Here is a 14,975-nt window from a genome sequence, read left to right as displayed (position 1 = left end):
TCCACTCAGGAATCTCAGAGGCTGTCTGCTCCCTCTGAGTTCTCTTTGCCTGTGATCCCCCTCAACCTTGTCATCTGTCACTGCAGAGCTGTCCCACAGAAAGACAGCCAAGGCAAGCCAGGGCCTTCAAGGCCTTGGCTTTCCAGAAGTACCTCGCCAAAGCCATCAGAGGCAACAAGGCCAACCATTGCACAGGCTGTCTCCACCCCTGCTGCTGATGTCAGGGCAGCACCTAGAAGAAGTGTTAGGGCTAGAAAAGTTAAAAAATTCTGATCACAAGTGGTTGCAGGGTGAACACATTTTGTCACTTTATAATCGAAAAATATAATCACTTTCACTGAATAATGTGTGGTGTTGTCTTTCAGCTTCATTTACAGGCTTCGTGAGTCCTCCCATTGCAGCCCCCCTCCTCCCCCGCCCCGCAACCCCTCCACTAGCAGTTCAGCTGCACGCAGTGATTGTGGAGGGAGAAGTGTGTGTGTGTGGCAAGGCCTTTCGGAGCCTTGTGCATACATTCTCCCATGCAGGTGGAGTCTTCCTCCATCACATTCATCTTACCGTCCTGAGCATTTTCAATGCTTCCTGCTGGGGTCCTCTTTCAGTTGTCCATCTGAGTCGACCTGCATCTCCACCCACCCACTGTTTGTGCCTGTGCCCGTTCAACATGAGGCTCCGCTCACTTTGAGTTTCAACAGCCATGGCAGTCTTTAAGTTTCCCCGTCCTTTCCTTTCCCCTCTCCCCGTCACCTATGTCATTTCCCCTATCACTGTCAACCTCTCTGACCTCACCTTCCACCTGCCCACCATCTGAGTATGGTGTTCCAAAGCAGACCCGAGACATCAACAGAGACCTCCCACCTTCCATGAGCTGCTTCGCAATGGAGCCATGTCCATGAGAATCCACCTAGCATGAGATGCACATGTTCCTCCAGAGTCCGGTAGCTGTAGGGCTCCACAATCATCTTTTCCTCAGATGTCCACGATCTGAGCAAGGCCCTAATGGTAATTCCTGACTTCTGCACATCACACTTGTCCAGTCTGTTCTGGGCCAGCGTGTTTTCCCACCGGTGTAATGGTAAATCTGGAATGGGGGGAAGATTCTGGTCAGGCCTTACTTTGCATCCCATTACCAGGATGAAAATTGGATTCACACCAGCCTCCAGTGGGATTGGCGTTCCGCCATGACGGACACCATCCGATGATCCCGCTGTGATTTCACGCTGGTGTGAAACAGATTTTTGGTCTTCTCATCATATTGTGTCTCCACCCCCCAACACCATGACACACAACGCCAAAGGAGCTGGAAAATTCTGGCCTGTATTTTGTACTTGCAGGGCTTGCAATACAAGAGAGATGGCCAGGACTGGGGGTAGGTCAGTGCGGTTGAGGGCGGTTCATACAGTTGAGGAAACTGTCATGGAGATTATGAGGGTGCTGTCCAAGCTCAGTATGTGAAGTGGTGAATCACCTATTATAGTGCCAAAGATTGTTTTAGAGGCACATTTGAGTGTGGTATCAATGATGGAGGTGTTGCTGTTAGCGCATGAAACAGATTGGGAAGTTGGTTCAGGGGGAGTACGCAGGATGGTTTTCATGCTAAGGGTTCTGCGCTATGGCACACCTGCCAGTGACAATGGATACCCCTGAAGAAATGCAGAGTCAGCAGTCTCAGGTAGGTCCCCAATGGGTCACTGTATGACAAAGCTTGCCGCCATATTCCTGCTGTATAGCTGGGGAGGTGAGCAGCCTGTCGCCACCTCCCCATTGCAACACGGGAAGCACTACATATGTGTTCCTGAACCAGGGTGCTTCTTCACCTCAATCACCAAATGGTTCACAGTGGTGTCATTTACGAACACAATGTTAATAGCTACTTTCATACACCTTGTACATACACTGTACTTTCTGCAATAGAATTGGTGGTGTGTCATTTTAGAGTAATAACTACAATTACCAAGTAAACAAAAAGCAGCACTCCAGTGGGAATGGAGACTGCAGCCAGTAGTCGATCTCTTAGTGATGGTATGAGTGAAGAGTATGGCCAAGCGTATGAGTGAAGCTTGCCTGTGTGGGAGCTCCCATTCGATTGAAACCTTTGTCTTTCTTGGTGGTAGAGGCCGTGGGCTGTCAAGAAGCCTCGGAGAGTTGCAGATCTGAATATTGTGGATGCCACACAATGATGCCACTATGCGCTGGTGGTGGGTGGTCACTGTGGAAGGAGGGGGATGGTGTGATGAGGACACATGTGGTTTTTTCCTTCACAGTGTCAAATTTCAGCATTTCTGTTGGCCCAGCACTCATATCTGCCGGTCCTGAGTCTCAACTCGCACTGCACATGGACTCGACATGGTAGCATGGTAGACAGGCTTTGGCTAGACACAAGGTGAAGTGGTCTCTGGTTAATTGCCAGCCTCCAACATACAATTGCAGGCCTGATTTTTAAAGGACATCACGAGGACAACCTGTGGATAATGGCAAATCCAGAAGTGATGAGCGTGCATGGTTTAGCCCTGATGACATTGAATGCTAAGGGTTGCAATTGGCATTCTCTCTTGTTGAGGATGGGCATCTCCTGGAAGATGTGCAGCAAAATGTTAATAGGCACTTATGCGGCAAGGGCTCACCAAGGACTTGCTGCTGGATGTGCAGTGAGGTCCTCAAGGCTACTTATGTGAACTGCTTCTCTATTAAATGGTCTCTGGCAACAATGGTGTCCTGTACAGATCCAACCATCAGTGCCTGGGCCTGCCTCTCAGGATACCTTCCATTGTTGCCTTCCTCAGCGGCATCTTCATCGGAGTTGACGGGGTCCTCCTTGCCCTCCTCCTCCTCCAATGATATTGGACTTATGCTGGCTTCTGGCCTCTCGATGTCAATGGCCCTCTGCGCGAAATACCGTACAGCATACAGCAAACGATCACTATCCCAAACACACTTGCAGACGAGTACTGGAGTGCTCTACCCAAATGGTCAAGGCATCTGAACTGCATCTTTAACAGGCCAATAGCCTGTTCAATGGCTGTCCTTGTCTGCAAGTGGCTGTTATTGTAGTGACAGGGCCCTGTCTCCATCGCCCTAATGGAGTAAGCAGCCAACTCCTTAGTGGGTACCCCTTTATCCCCTTGAAGCCAACCTTAGACCTGGAGTCTGGGCTGGAAAAGTTCTGGCAGGTATGAATGCCTCAGAATAAATGAGTCACGGCAGCGGCAAGGGAAACCTGCACATACATGCAAGAAAGCCTTATTGTGGTGGAACACTACCTGCACGTTCATGGAGTGGAATGATACTCTGTTTATGAATGTCTCCGGCTACTGCATTACAGCAATGTGGTACAATCTACCACTTCTTGAACTGTGGGAAACCATCTGTGGATTATTGGAAAAAGGGGGATCGGAAAGGGGGTGGGGATGGAGGAGAGATTTCATGATCTGCGTTTGCAACACCACATCGGTGGTGAAGTTGACGTGTCTCCCAACCCGAACAAAGAGTGCATTTGTGACACTGGCGAGGACCAGTGGGCAACTGATTGAGAGATCAGAGGTCTGCAGCAGATCCCTGGAAGAAACAGGTCACATAGAAATTGAGAGCCACGGTAACCTTGAGTGCAACGGGCAGGTCATGGGGATTGACTGATTGTGGCACGAGGTCTTCCTCCACCATGGCACAAATACCTTTTCCATTTCTTTTGAAATTCAGAGCTGTCACCTGCACTACCTCTTGGTCACCCAGAAAACTTCTTCAGTGATGGTGCACCCTTTACTTAGGGGAATATCTCCTCCTCCTCGGCCTTCTCCTCCTTCCTGCCGAGCTCTGTGGTAGCTCTGCAAACTCCTGTGTGGGTGCAAAAGCAAAATATTGTGGATGCTGGAAATCTGAAACAAAAATAAAAATAAAAATAGCTGGAAAAACTCAGCAGGCCTGACAGCATCTGCAGAGAGGAATACAGTTAACATTTTGAGTCAATATGAATCTTCATCAGAACTAAGGAAATATAGAAATGAGGTGAAATATAAGCTGATTGAGGGGGGTGGGACAGGTAGAGCTGGATAGAGGACCAGTGATAGGTGGAGGCAAAGAAGAGATTGCCAAAGATGTCATAGACAAAAGGACAAAGGGGTGTTGATAGTGGTGATATTAGCTAAGGAATGTGCTAATGGTGACATTAAGGATAGAAAGCAGGATGAGCAAGTGACAGGTAGCCCTGGTAGGGGTGGGGTGGGGGGAAAGGGATCGAAATGGGCTGAAAGGTGGAGATGAAACAATGGATGGAAATACATTTAAAAATAATGGAAATAGGTGGGAAAAGAAAAATGTATTAAAGAATTATAAATTATTGGAAAAAGGGAGATCAGAAAGGGGGTGGGGATGGAGGAGAGAGTTCATGATCTAAAATTGTTGAACTCAATGTTAAGTCTGTAAGGCTGTAAAGTGCCTAGTCGGAAGATGAGGTGCTGTTCCTCCAGTTTGCGTTGAGCTTCACTGGAACATTGCAGCAAGCCAAGGACGGACATGTGGGCATGAGAGCAGGGTGGTGTGTTGAAATGGCAAGCGACAGGGAGGTCTGGGTCATGTTTGCAGACAGACCGAAGGTGTTCTGCAAAGCGGTCACCCAGTCTGCGTTTGGTGTCTCCAATGTAGAGGAGACCACATCGGAAGCAGCGAATGTAGTAGACTAAATTGAGAGAAGTGCAAGTGAAGTGCTGCTTCACTTGAAAGGAACGTTTGGGCCCTTGGACGGTGACGAGCGGGGAAGTAAAGGGGCAGGTGTTGCACCCTCTGCGGTTACATGGGAAGGTGCCATGGGAGGGGGTTGAGGTGTAGGGGTTGATGGAGGAGTGGACCAGGGTGTCCCGGAGGGAACGATCCCTGTGGAAAGCCCCCAGGAGGGGTGAAGGGAAGATGTGTTTGATGGTGGCATCATGCTGGAGTTGGCGTAAATGGCAGAGGATGGTCCTTTGAATGCGGAGGCTGGAGGGGTGATAAATAAGGACAAGGGCGACCCTATCATGGTTCTGGGAGGAAGAGGAAGGTGTGAGGGCGGATGCGCGGGAGATGGGCTGGACATGGTTGAGGGCCCTGTCAACCACCGTGGGTGGAAAACCTCGGTTAAGGAAGAAGGAAGGCATGTCAGAGGAACTGTTTTGGAAAGTGGCGTCCCTGTCGCTTGCCATTTCAACACACCACCCTGCTCTCATGCCTACATGTCCGTCCTTGGCCAGCTGCAATGTTCAGATGAAGCTCAACGCAAACTGGAGGAACAGCACCCCATCTTCCAGCTAGGCACTTTACAGCCTTCTGGACTTAACATTGAGCTCAACAACTTCAGATCATGAACCCTCTCCTCCATCTCCACCCCCTTTCCAACCCCCCTTTTTCCAATAAATTATAATTTTTTAATATATATTTCTTTTCCCACCTATTTCCATCTTTAAAAATGTATTTCCATCCATTGTTTCATCCCCACCTTTTAGCCCATTTTGATCCCTTCCCCCCACTCCACCCCCACCAGGGCTACCTGTCACTTGCTCATCCTGCTTTCTATCCTTAATGTCACCATTAGCACATTCCTTAGCTAATATCATTACTGTCAACACCCCTTTGTCCTTTTGTCTACGATATCTTTGGCAATCTCTTCTTTTCTTCCGCCTATCACTGGCCCTCTATCCAGCTCTACCTATCCCACCCCCCTCTACCAGCTTATATTTCACCTCATTTCTATATTTCCTTAGTTCTGATGAAGATTCATACGGACTCAAAACGTTAACTGTGTTCCTCTCCGCAGATGCTGTCAGACCTGCTGAGTGTTTCCAGCTATTTTTATTTTTATTTTTGTTTCCTGTATGGGTACTCTCACTCTGGCCACACAGTGCTGCTGCTGCCCTTCCTTTGCCCAAATGTGGGAAGATGCCGCAGCTGCACCCATTTTTTTCAACTTCCTTCTTTCACTGCACACTCTTCACCCAGCGAGCCTGGCAGTCTATCCTATCTCGCACTTGGCTGCCCAAAGCAAGGAATAATCCTAAGGGGCCACACAGGTCTGCCCTTTTTCCTCCACAACCTTACCCCCTCCATCCCTTGTGGTCTGCCACCAACCTTTATTTCTGAAGTAAGGCTTCCGTATTTAACATATTACTTTGCAAAGCTCTGCACAAAGGATACATATCTTTTTATGAGACCTTCAGTAGTATTTTTGTCTCCACCATAAATTTGTGACTCCCACACTGTGAGTTAAGGTACTTGGAGCAGCAAAAATTGCATCTGTTTAAACTCACAACTATTTTTAAATCTTCTTTCACCTTCCGGCAAAATTGGTATCAGCCATGCATGGGGGGAGATCTTCCGCATCCGGGTTCTGGCCGCCAATTTTAAATGTCTGCAGAATTTTCCCAACGCGCTGAAATCTGGTCCACAGTCTCAACATTGACTTCATACTGGGTGGCATACCTGCTCTCAAAATATAGAGCACACAGCTTTCAGACAGCAATTTATGTTTTAGTATCAGTTACAACTTGCTTGCCAATACTGAAGTATTACTTTTTCGATCACTGTCAGTCCCCATATTTGTCTTTCTGAATTTCAAAGGCCTTCCAATTAATATCCTGAATTTTTCTAGCAAAATCTCTAAGTAATTTATGACACAGACAATATACAATTGAGAAAGCAGAGAAAATATTCTTTAAGAAATACAGATTATTGTACAATGCGATTTCATTTCAAGCAAAAGTAGAGGTGGTTAGGTGTTGTTCCAAATAAATTAATTACTTAACTGCATTGGAGTAATCTTTGTAAGTTATGAATGATACCCTAGTTTTATAAAAAGACATTGTGATTTTTTAAAATTGTGGATCAAGCATTAAAAATTAACTATTATGAATTAAAATTGTCCATTTGTGAGAACATTCTCAAAGTAAAAGTGGTAAGTATGTCACATGGTTATCAATTTTCATTTATAGCTTAGGTTTTATTAACTTATTTACTAATACTTATTAAGGTAAAGGGTGAATCTTTTCTGTTTACCTTGTACCAAGAGTTTCACCTACTTATTACTTCAGTGTACCTGCAATGCAGTACACTGCCCAAAAGTAAAACTTTTTTTTATGTTATTCATCTAACAGGTGCATAGACAAGGGGCTGCATTTTATCAGCCACCTGGAGATGGGCTGGGAAGTGGGAGGGCAAGTGAAATGGCGGTGGAAGACTTTGGGAGGGAAGGCTGACGTCTTCCAGTTGCCACCAGATATTACCAGCAGTGAGAACCACTGGAAGCCAATTATACTCTTAAGTGCCCAAATAAAGAACATTTCCTGTTCCCAATGGCATTTTACTGGTGTTGGAAAACCACTAGGTAAATGTTGGTGGCCTCCCAGCGGCTTCCCCGGGGGAAGGGAGGTGTTCTCTTTTATGGCCGCTCCTTGGTCCATGGCAATGGCAGACCCTCCAGTTATGGGGCCATTGCTGTAAGGTGGACCCCTCCCCAGTTATGGGGCTTGCCTGGTCCTGGCAAGGTAAGAAAAAATATACCTTGTCTTTCCTACTTCCTGCAGACTCAGCGTTGGCCACCTCTAATGGTGAAGCTGCCAAACTGTTGGCCCTCTGGCTATGCCAACAGCTCTGGGAGCTGGGTCCCCATTCTCAATTGGACGGTGGCTCTGGATGCTACCACCAGTAAAATGCTGCCCAGGGTCATGCAGCTCACCTGCATGGGCTCAGGTCTCACCTTCAATCCCACTGGGGGGACTTCATTCCCAATGAGAAAATTCAGCTCAGTGCTTTTAATCTCCACTTATTCTTCTGGATTTCATGAGCTGGAAAGCCAAAAAATGTACTTGCTTCATGTAAAACAAATCCTGATCAGGAATCCATTTTAAGTATTTTTACAGTTTAAAACAAATGCACTTTTGGAAAATGACAATGATTTTTGTGCATTTTTAATTGATATGTTAGCAGAGGATTTAGGGGATCAAATGTGGTTCTGATTTTGTATTTTGATTTTCGTGTTCTTAATATTGGATCTCAGTGAGAAAGAAAGAATTGGATTTATACAGAGTCTTTCACACACTCAGAGCATCCCTAAACCTTTACAACAAATTGATTAGTTTTGCAGTGGAATCACTTTTCTTATGTAGGAAAACTATAATTTAATAAAACTCCCAATGGAACATGAGGACTTCAGAATCCAGTCATTTTTATTAACAAAAACAGAATTACCTGGAAAAACTCAGCAGGTCTGGCAGCATCGGTGGAGAAGAAATCAGTTAACCTTTCGAGTCTTCATGACCCTTCGGCTTTTTGTTTTTATCTCATTTTTATTAAGTGTAGTTACCGAGCAAGGATCATGTATTTTCCTGAAGTGAAATTTAAATTGTTCTTTGGGGACGGTATTAGTTTATTAGTCAAGTCTTTCATTACGGCATATTACCCCTGGAATACAAGATGGATGTATTTTATAAGGGTAGCATATTTTTCTGTTCTTAAATTTGTTTGGAGTTGTGGTTTAGGTATGTAGTGTACCTGCTTCAGAGAAATAATATCACAGAAATCATCAAAGTGGAATTACGAATACTCAGCACACAGTCACAAATACATGTAGAATGATACCACAACAAAATAGTTCCAAATCAAGAAGGGATCATGTATACTTTTTGAGTGCACCTTCAAACAACTTTTTATTTTTTAGCAGTTATGTTGCAATTGATTAATTTACTAAGCTAAAATGAACAGTTGTAAGTAGAATGCCATATAGGTGAGTGTATTTTTTTAAATACAGTATTATTTAATTAGATTTAATTCTCTCCATATTGTGTATATAATATTACAATGTGAAAAAGCCATATTTTCATACAAAGTTTTTGGCTTCATAGGAGTCTAATGGCATATTTTTCATTTATTCCAGGGGATGCTTTTCGAGGGTTTGGAACGCAGGATGATCAGAATGGAATGCTGTTCAGTACTTTTGATCGTGACAATGATGGTTGTAAATCACAGTGTAATATAGAAGCAACGTCTGTTGACAACTGCAGTGTTTATCAGAATAAAACTGGCTGGTGGTACAATCAATGTGGCCTGGCCAACCTGAATGGGGTTTACCCAGTGACTGAAAATTCACTTACTTCCCATATTCGTTGGGAGACATGGAGACAAAATGGGGTGCCAATCAAGATTAAGTCAGTTTCAATGAACCTCCTGCGATGTCGTCCACATTTGTAGGTGCGGTCAACCTGCCTTGTCTAAGATTCTGAACTTCAAAAATGATTATTGAATGTTGTATTCATATTAACACAATCTTTAACAGCTCTAATTTTTATTGTTTTGATTTCACTTTTAGGAGTGGCTATTATCCTATGTGTCCTATATATTTCACATTGTAAACCAATATACTGCTAATAGCAATATTAATCACAATTATTCATCATACACTCGTTTTTTAATTCTTTTATATATGACCATTTTACAAGCAACTTGTTAATAACAATGCGCTAATCAATAAATACATGAAACTGATTAGGATTGCAAATCTATAAATTCTGTGATATTTATAGAACTGGAAAGGATTAAATATCTTGAGCTCTGTTTATGTTGTTGAAACATTCATTGATGCAGTCCGGCCCCCAGAAAAGGTCACCTTCGAAATGATGTGTTGTTTATGGATGTGTATATTTCATTCATCCTGGTACATATTAGGGTAGGTTTGCTGTCTGCTGACATTGGTGGTACCAGTGGGATTTGCTCATTGGAGACTGGGAATTTGGGTAGTCATCGCTTCCACCCAGTTCTATTTGCAAACTACCCCATTAGAATTTTTTTTTATGATGTACACTTATGTTATTGCATCTCATTTCACATTTATGCTAAATGAATGATCAGGGCCTTTTGTAGTTCTGCTAAATTTCCCGATGTTTGGGTGGAAGCACCGTTAAAGGTAAGCTGCGTTTCCACGTCAAACTTAAAGGGGCACAAGTTTTTTAGGGAAATTATTTGGATATATTTTTCCTATATAGTTCTTGAAGTTATTTCCCATATGCTTCAGAACAGGCTGCTACATCTTGAGTATCTTCTACTCTTCTTCATCTAAATTTGTAGGCTCCTGTTTCTTGGATAACTGCAATTGACGAGTCCCAACTCCCAGTGCCTTTGAGAATATCTTTAGCAAACTTGGTATCAAAGTGAGCCTTTAACAATATGCCCAGGATAATTGACATTGAATTATTTTAACTAATAGAATTACGCCACAGTGATAAATGCATTTTCTTACTTCAGTTTTTCACTGCAATGTAACTATGGGATATACTGATGGTCCTTGCATCTGAATTTACAACGAGCTCACATCCCACTGCACTCTCAGCAAAACCACTTGTTTTCACAAATGTTGATTAGGTTCCATTTTTCACAAAAAAAAATGTCCAAATTGTGGATTGTATTTTGAAACAGTAGTGAAAATATTGGAATACCATGTAATAAGACATAGTTTAACTTATTTTACAACAGTAAAACAGTGGTTTGAGCCTATATGCAAGGCTTCTTTGAGGTTTCACTTGTTGTGTAAGTTGCTAGTTTTCTGGTGGATGGAGGGATTGTGTCAGTTTATCCTGAGTTGTTTAACCTGAATGAGTTAATGAAGCAAATGTTTGTCAGCTGATAATCTGCACAGTCATTATTTCCGATATCAGAGAAAGTGATTGTAAAATAATCCTTTCTATGATTCAGTTGAGCAGGAAGCTCCTTCAAGAAAGGAGATCTTTAACTATCTCCTACAATGCCAATACAATAGCAAAATATTGCAGATGCTAGAAAAATGAATTGAAAAAATGCTGAAAACACTCAGCTGGTCAGGCAGCAATTGTGAAGATAGAAGTAGAGTTAATGGTGGGAGAATTTTAACCTAATTGTGCAGGAAATCAACTAAAGAATATGATAGTCTGAGCTGGAGGAAAGATTTTGTGGTCTGCATACTTTACTATCTACAATCTAATCTGTACAGTATTATAAAAACAAAATATTGGGCCATAACCTCTAATCTCCAGGGCGTCGTACCCGGGCATTACCCCAAAGATGCACTGGGGGTCCCTCTGTAAGGATTGCATAGCAATTGCCTAGGAAGTTCAAACTTCTGTTGGGCAATTACCCTGCATTGGGAACCATCCGATACCCCAATGTAAACTGGAAACTTCAGGTGGTTCTGACTGTCTTACAGGAATAGTTACCCAGGAAAGAAGAATTAGAAGAATTAAAATCACTTCTAACTCCTGGGTAATTATAGTACTGACCCCCACTGACCACACACTACATCCTGACTACTCCCCCAACCCCCGGCTAACCTCCTGACCCCCCAACTATTCCCGCCCACGCCCTGACCCCCCTACGGGACCTCCTAACTGCTCCTCTGCCCTCCTGACTACCCTCTACTCCCCGACTAGCCTCCACCCCACCCAACTACCCTCCCAACACCCCCAACTACGTCCCATACCCTGACAACCTTCTTGACTACCGTCCCAACCCCTTGACCACCACGAATACTGACTACGCCCCCACCCTGACTACCCCCACCCCCCTGACTACCCTCCCAACTACCCCCCACCTCTGACTATCCTTCTGATAAACTGCTACCCTGAGTCTCCTGCACTCGACTTGTATTACAAGGGTATTCAGCATAGCAAGTGTTAATGTGTAACTGGGGTAACAACACTGCTCACATTATGATGTAGAGAGTCACAAGATAATAGACTGAGTACAATAGTAGTCTGGTAGAAGCCAGCATGAGGATAGTACCTAGTAAGGGCTGTACCTTGGAGATGAATATAGTTATGTGTTTTGAATAAACACTTAGGGGAGGATTTTCCCCTCATTGGGTGAGCATGGTGGGCAGGCCCGGGAGTGGTTGTGCAATGGCCTGCCACCCATGATTGGGCCCCGACCGTGATTTCATGCTGGCTGGCCAATTAATGGCCAGCCAGCGTGAATCATGTGCTGAAACACTCAGCGCTACCTGGGCAGGGGGAGAGGAGAGCAAGCAAAGAAGTCAATACATGCGTGTGGGTGCACTCACAGAAAGCTCCCTGAAGGCACAGAGTTGCATCAGGGAGCTGAAGATTTTACACATTAAAAATAAAGCTTTAAAATAAAAGGATACCATGTCCCCTCACGTGACTCTGTCCCATGAGCAGGAAGGTGTTGAAAATGAGCTCTAAAAACATTTATTTTATTTTTAGTTAACACAAGAAACCTCATCCCGCCTATGGATGAGGTTTCCTCAAAATCCAAAGACCGTTTGGCCTATTCACCCACCCGCCAACTGTAAGGTTGGATGATAAGGGAAAAATTCTATTTAATGAATCAATTAATGGGCTTAACAGCCCTCTTAATTGTCTCCGGGTGTGTTGCCGACTCCTGAGCGCCCACCGACCGAAATATCACGCGAGTGCGTGATGACGTCGGGTCACTTGCTCTAAGTCATCGTGCGCTATTTCAAGCTCATGCATGTCGGGCACATGCCCGCACGCCAAGCTGAAAATCCAGCCCTTAATGTTCAACCACATAAGTCTCCAGACCTATTAGTGAGACACTGAACATGGTGACAATGAAAGAATGAACCCATAGCCTCAAGGAAGGTGAAGAAGGATCCCAGAGAATGAAAAAGTAAAGAAACTGCAGTCTGAACTGAAGATCTGGTCAAACACAGTGTCATAGGATCTAGCCAGATCACAAAAGACTGAGCAAAATTCAAAAAAGAACAAAGAGGCAGAAAGGTGGAAGGAAAAAAAAACTTCACTGTGCTGCTAAGGGCTGCAGATCTCATGGAGGTCCATTGTGTGAACCCATTGCTTGTGCAGCCAAAGGACTTAGTGGGGTGAGCAAAAGAAAAATTCAGTTCTAAGCCAGAACTAGTTTACTGAAATCACTGCGGCCAGTACGTGTTCAGAATGGCACCATGCCATGTGGCAGCCAAGCTCGTTTTCAAGAAAAAAAAGAAGCGGAAGGTTTAAAAACCTCAGCCAAAGCTGGGAATTGATTATACACCCCAAAATCCCCTGATATCATGGAGAATGCTCCAAATCAATGATTTAATAGATTGTTGCAGAAAATAAATCCCGAAGAAGTCGAGTCTGTGATTGCAGCAGAATCCCGCCAAAACCAGAAAAATGCAGGAAAAAGAGAAAAACTTGGCTGCTGTGGCACCATCTGGGAGGAAAAACATTTCAGTGGTTCCCCCTGTTATAAAAAATAACCATGGAAATCAGTCCTACCAGATCAATTTGGGCTGATAAAAGGGCCAAACCAGATGCAAAATTGGCGTCATGGAGAAGAGAATTTTTAAATTACCAGACTACAACAGGATTAAATAGGAAATCAGGGGAAGTGCAAGTTAATACATTCTCGTGCTTATGTGGTGAAATGGCCGACAATGTAACCATACAACAAGGTGTAGATGAATCCTCAATTACATTTAGTGAGGTATTAGAAGCCTTTGACAAATATTTTAAACTTTAAGTTGTGGAGAGCACAGACCTTAAAGTAAGGTACAGCTAACTCCCACCTTTCGCGACTTCCTTGTTCTCTTTTTCACTTACCTGCGCATTGCACTTTGTACACTGCCTTACCTATTGTATGAGCAATGTTCGCTCATCCAGGTTTTTTCTCCCTCTCTCCTCTTTCCCCAGGTCTTTTGGCCGTTGCTGAGTGTTAGTATGTTGATCCAGGTGGGAAGAAGCTTCCCGACATGGAGGCGACATGGCAGCTCGTCTCCTTGCCCTGCTCTATTTTTTAAAAGAAAGTGGCAAGAGAGGCATTTTGTTTGGTCAAATGATTATTATTCTGAGAGCTGAAGTGTGGCTTGAACAATTCTGAAATCTGAAATAAAAATACATGGCCCTGGAGAACATGAGGAGTTAAATAAGATGTTGAATACTACTTCAGAAAAAGCTGTATTGGAAATATCAGTAGCAACAAAGCAATTCACCGAAGTGTGGTATGTATTAGCAAGAGGTCAACAAGAAAATAAGCAGCTGAAAGAACAGTTGATTGTCCTCCAAGATCAAATACAGTAGGAGTATATAACCCTTTAGCAGCATGAAGAAATGAAGACTGCCTTGAATAGCAGAATGGAAGAACAGCAGAACAAAGTCAAGGAGACTCTGTTGAATTATAACAAAACTCAAGATGAAGCAATTGAGCTTCACAAAGGAAAGGGAAGCCTGTTGAAGGACTTTCACAAGCTACAAAGATCCCTCAGGCCAAAGTGTGCTTTCCTGGAAAATTACAAAGAGAAGCAAAATTAATTTACTGTCACTCTGAACAAACTGAAGAATCAGTTGTCAGAGAAGACTAAGCAATGTTCTGTATTCCAGGAAGAAGCCAAGAGGTACAAGAAAGAGATTGAAGTGCTGAAGAATCAGCTGAATGGAAAGAGGGAGGCATTGAAAGATAAAGCTGTAGAGCTTTCCAAGCTATGAGCGGATACTAGAGCCATGAGTAGCACAATTACAGAACTGAAACAAGTTAAGACTTCACCAGAGACAGACCTGGCCAAAAATGAAATCAAAATGAAGGACAATTACAGAGCTCTGCTGCAGATGGAGAAAGAAAAGACAAATAAGATCAGAAAATGTATATCCGGTGCTGAAGATCAAGGAACTAGGAGGAAAAGCACTGGATGCCTCAAACTTACTGACACCATCAAGTTGTTGAAAATTAATATGGCTGAAAAGGAAATCAAGAACCTAGAATGTCAAGAAAAAGTTGAATAGTTGCAAGAGAAAGTAGAAGTTTTCACAAAGGAATGTGAAGAGTCTCAGAAACAATGAGCAGAAGTAAAACTAAAGAATGTGAGCTTGAAGGATAGCATACAGGAATTAGGCTCTACTAAGGGAAAACTGTTCAGTGCAGAGAACCAACCTTCACGTACAGAAGATGTGTTTGCAATGGAAAATTAGACCTTGATGAACTTTACGTATCAGAAGTCTCTATTGAGTATCATGTCT

At 43.6% G+C, this 14,975-nt stretch overlaps 1 protein-coding gene across 1 annotated transcript in view; it reads left to right on the top strand.

Annotated features, from left to right (window-relative positions):
- The window catches only part of angptl5 (angiopoietin-like 5), a 39,229-nt gene extending 29,659 nt beyond the window's left edge, over nucleotides 1-9,570 (top strand). The window contains exon 8 of the mRNA XM_078545820.1: nucleotides 8,894-9,570. Coding sequence (XP_078401946.1) covers nucleotides 8,894-9,207 — 314 coding nt within the window. The 3' untranslated portion in view covers nucleotides 9,208-9,570. The remainder of the gene's footprint in view (nucleotides 1-8,893) is intronic.
- The last annotated feature ends 5,405 nt before the right edge of the window (nucleotides 9,571-14,975 follow it).

The sequence above is a fragment of the Cetorhinus maximus genome, chromosome 7 (genome assembly GCF_964194155.1).
Source record: "Cetorhinus maximus chromosome 7, sCetMax3.hap1.1, whole genome shotgun sequence".
Lineage (NCBI taxonomy): Eukaryota > Metazoa > Chordata > Chondrichthyes > Lamniformes > Cetorhinidae > Cetorhinus > Cetorhinus maximus.
Note: the sequence above shows the minus strand (reverse complement) of the source record. Positions and strands in the feature narration are given on the sequence as shown.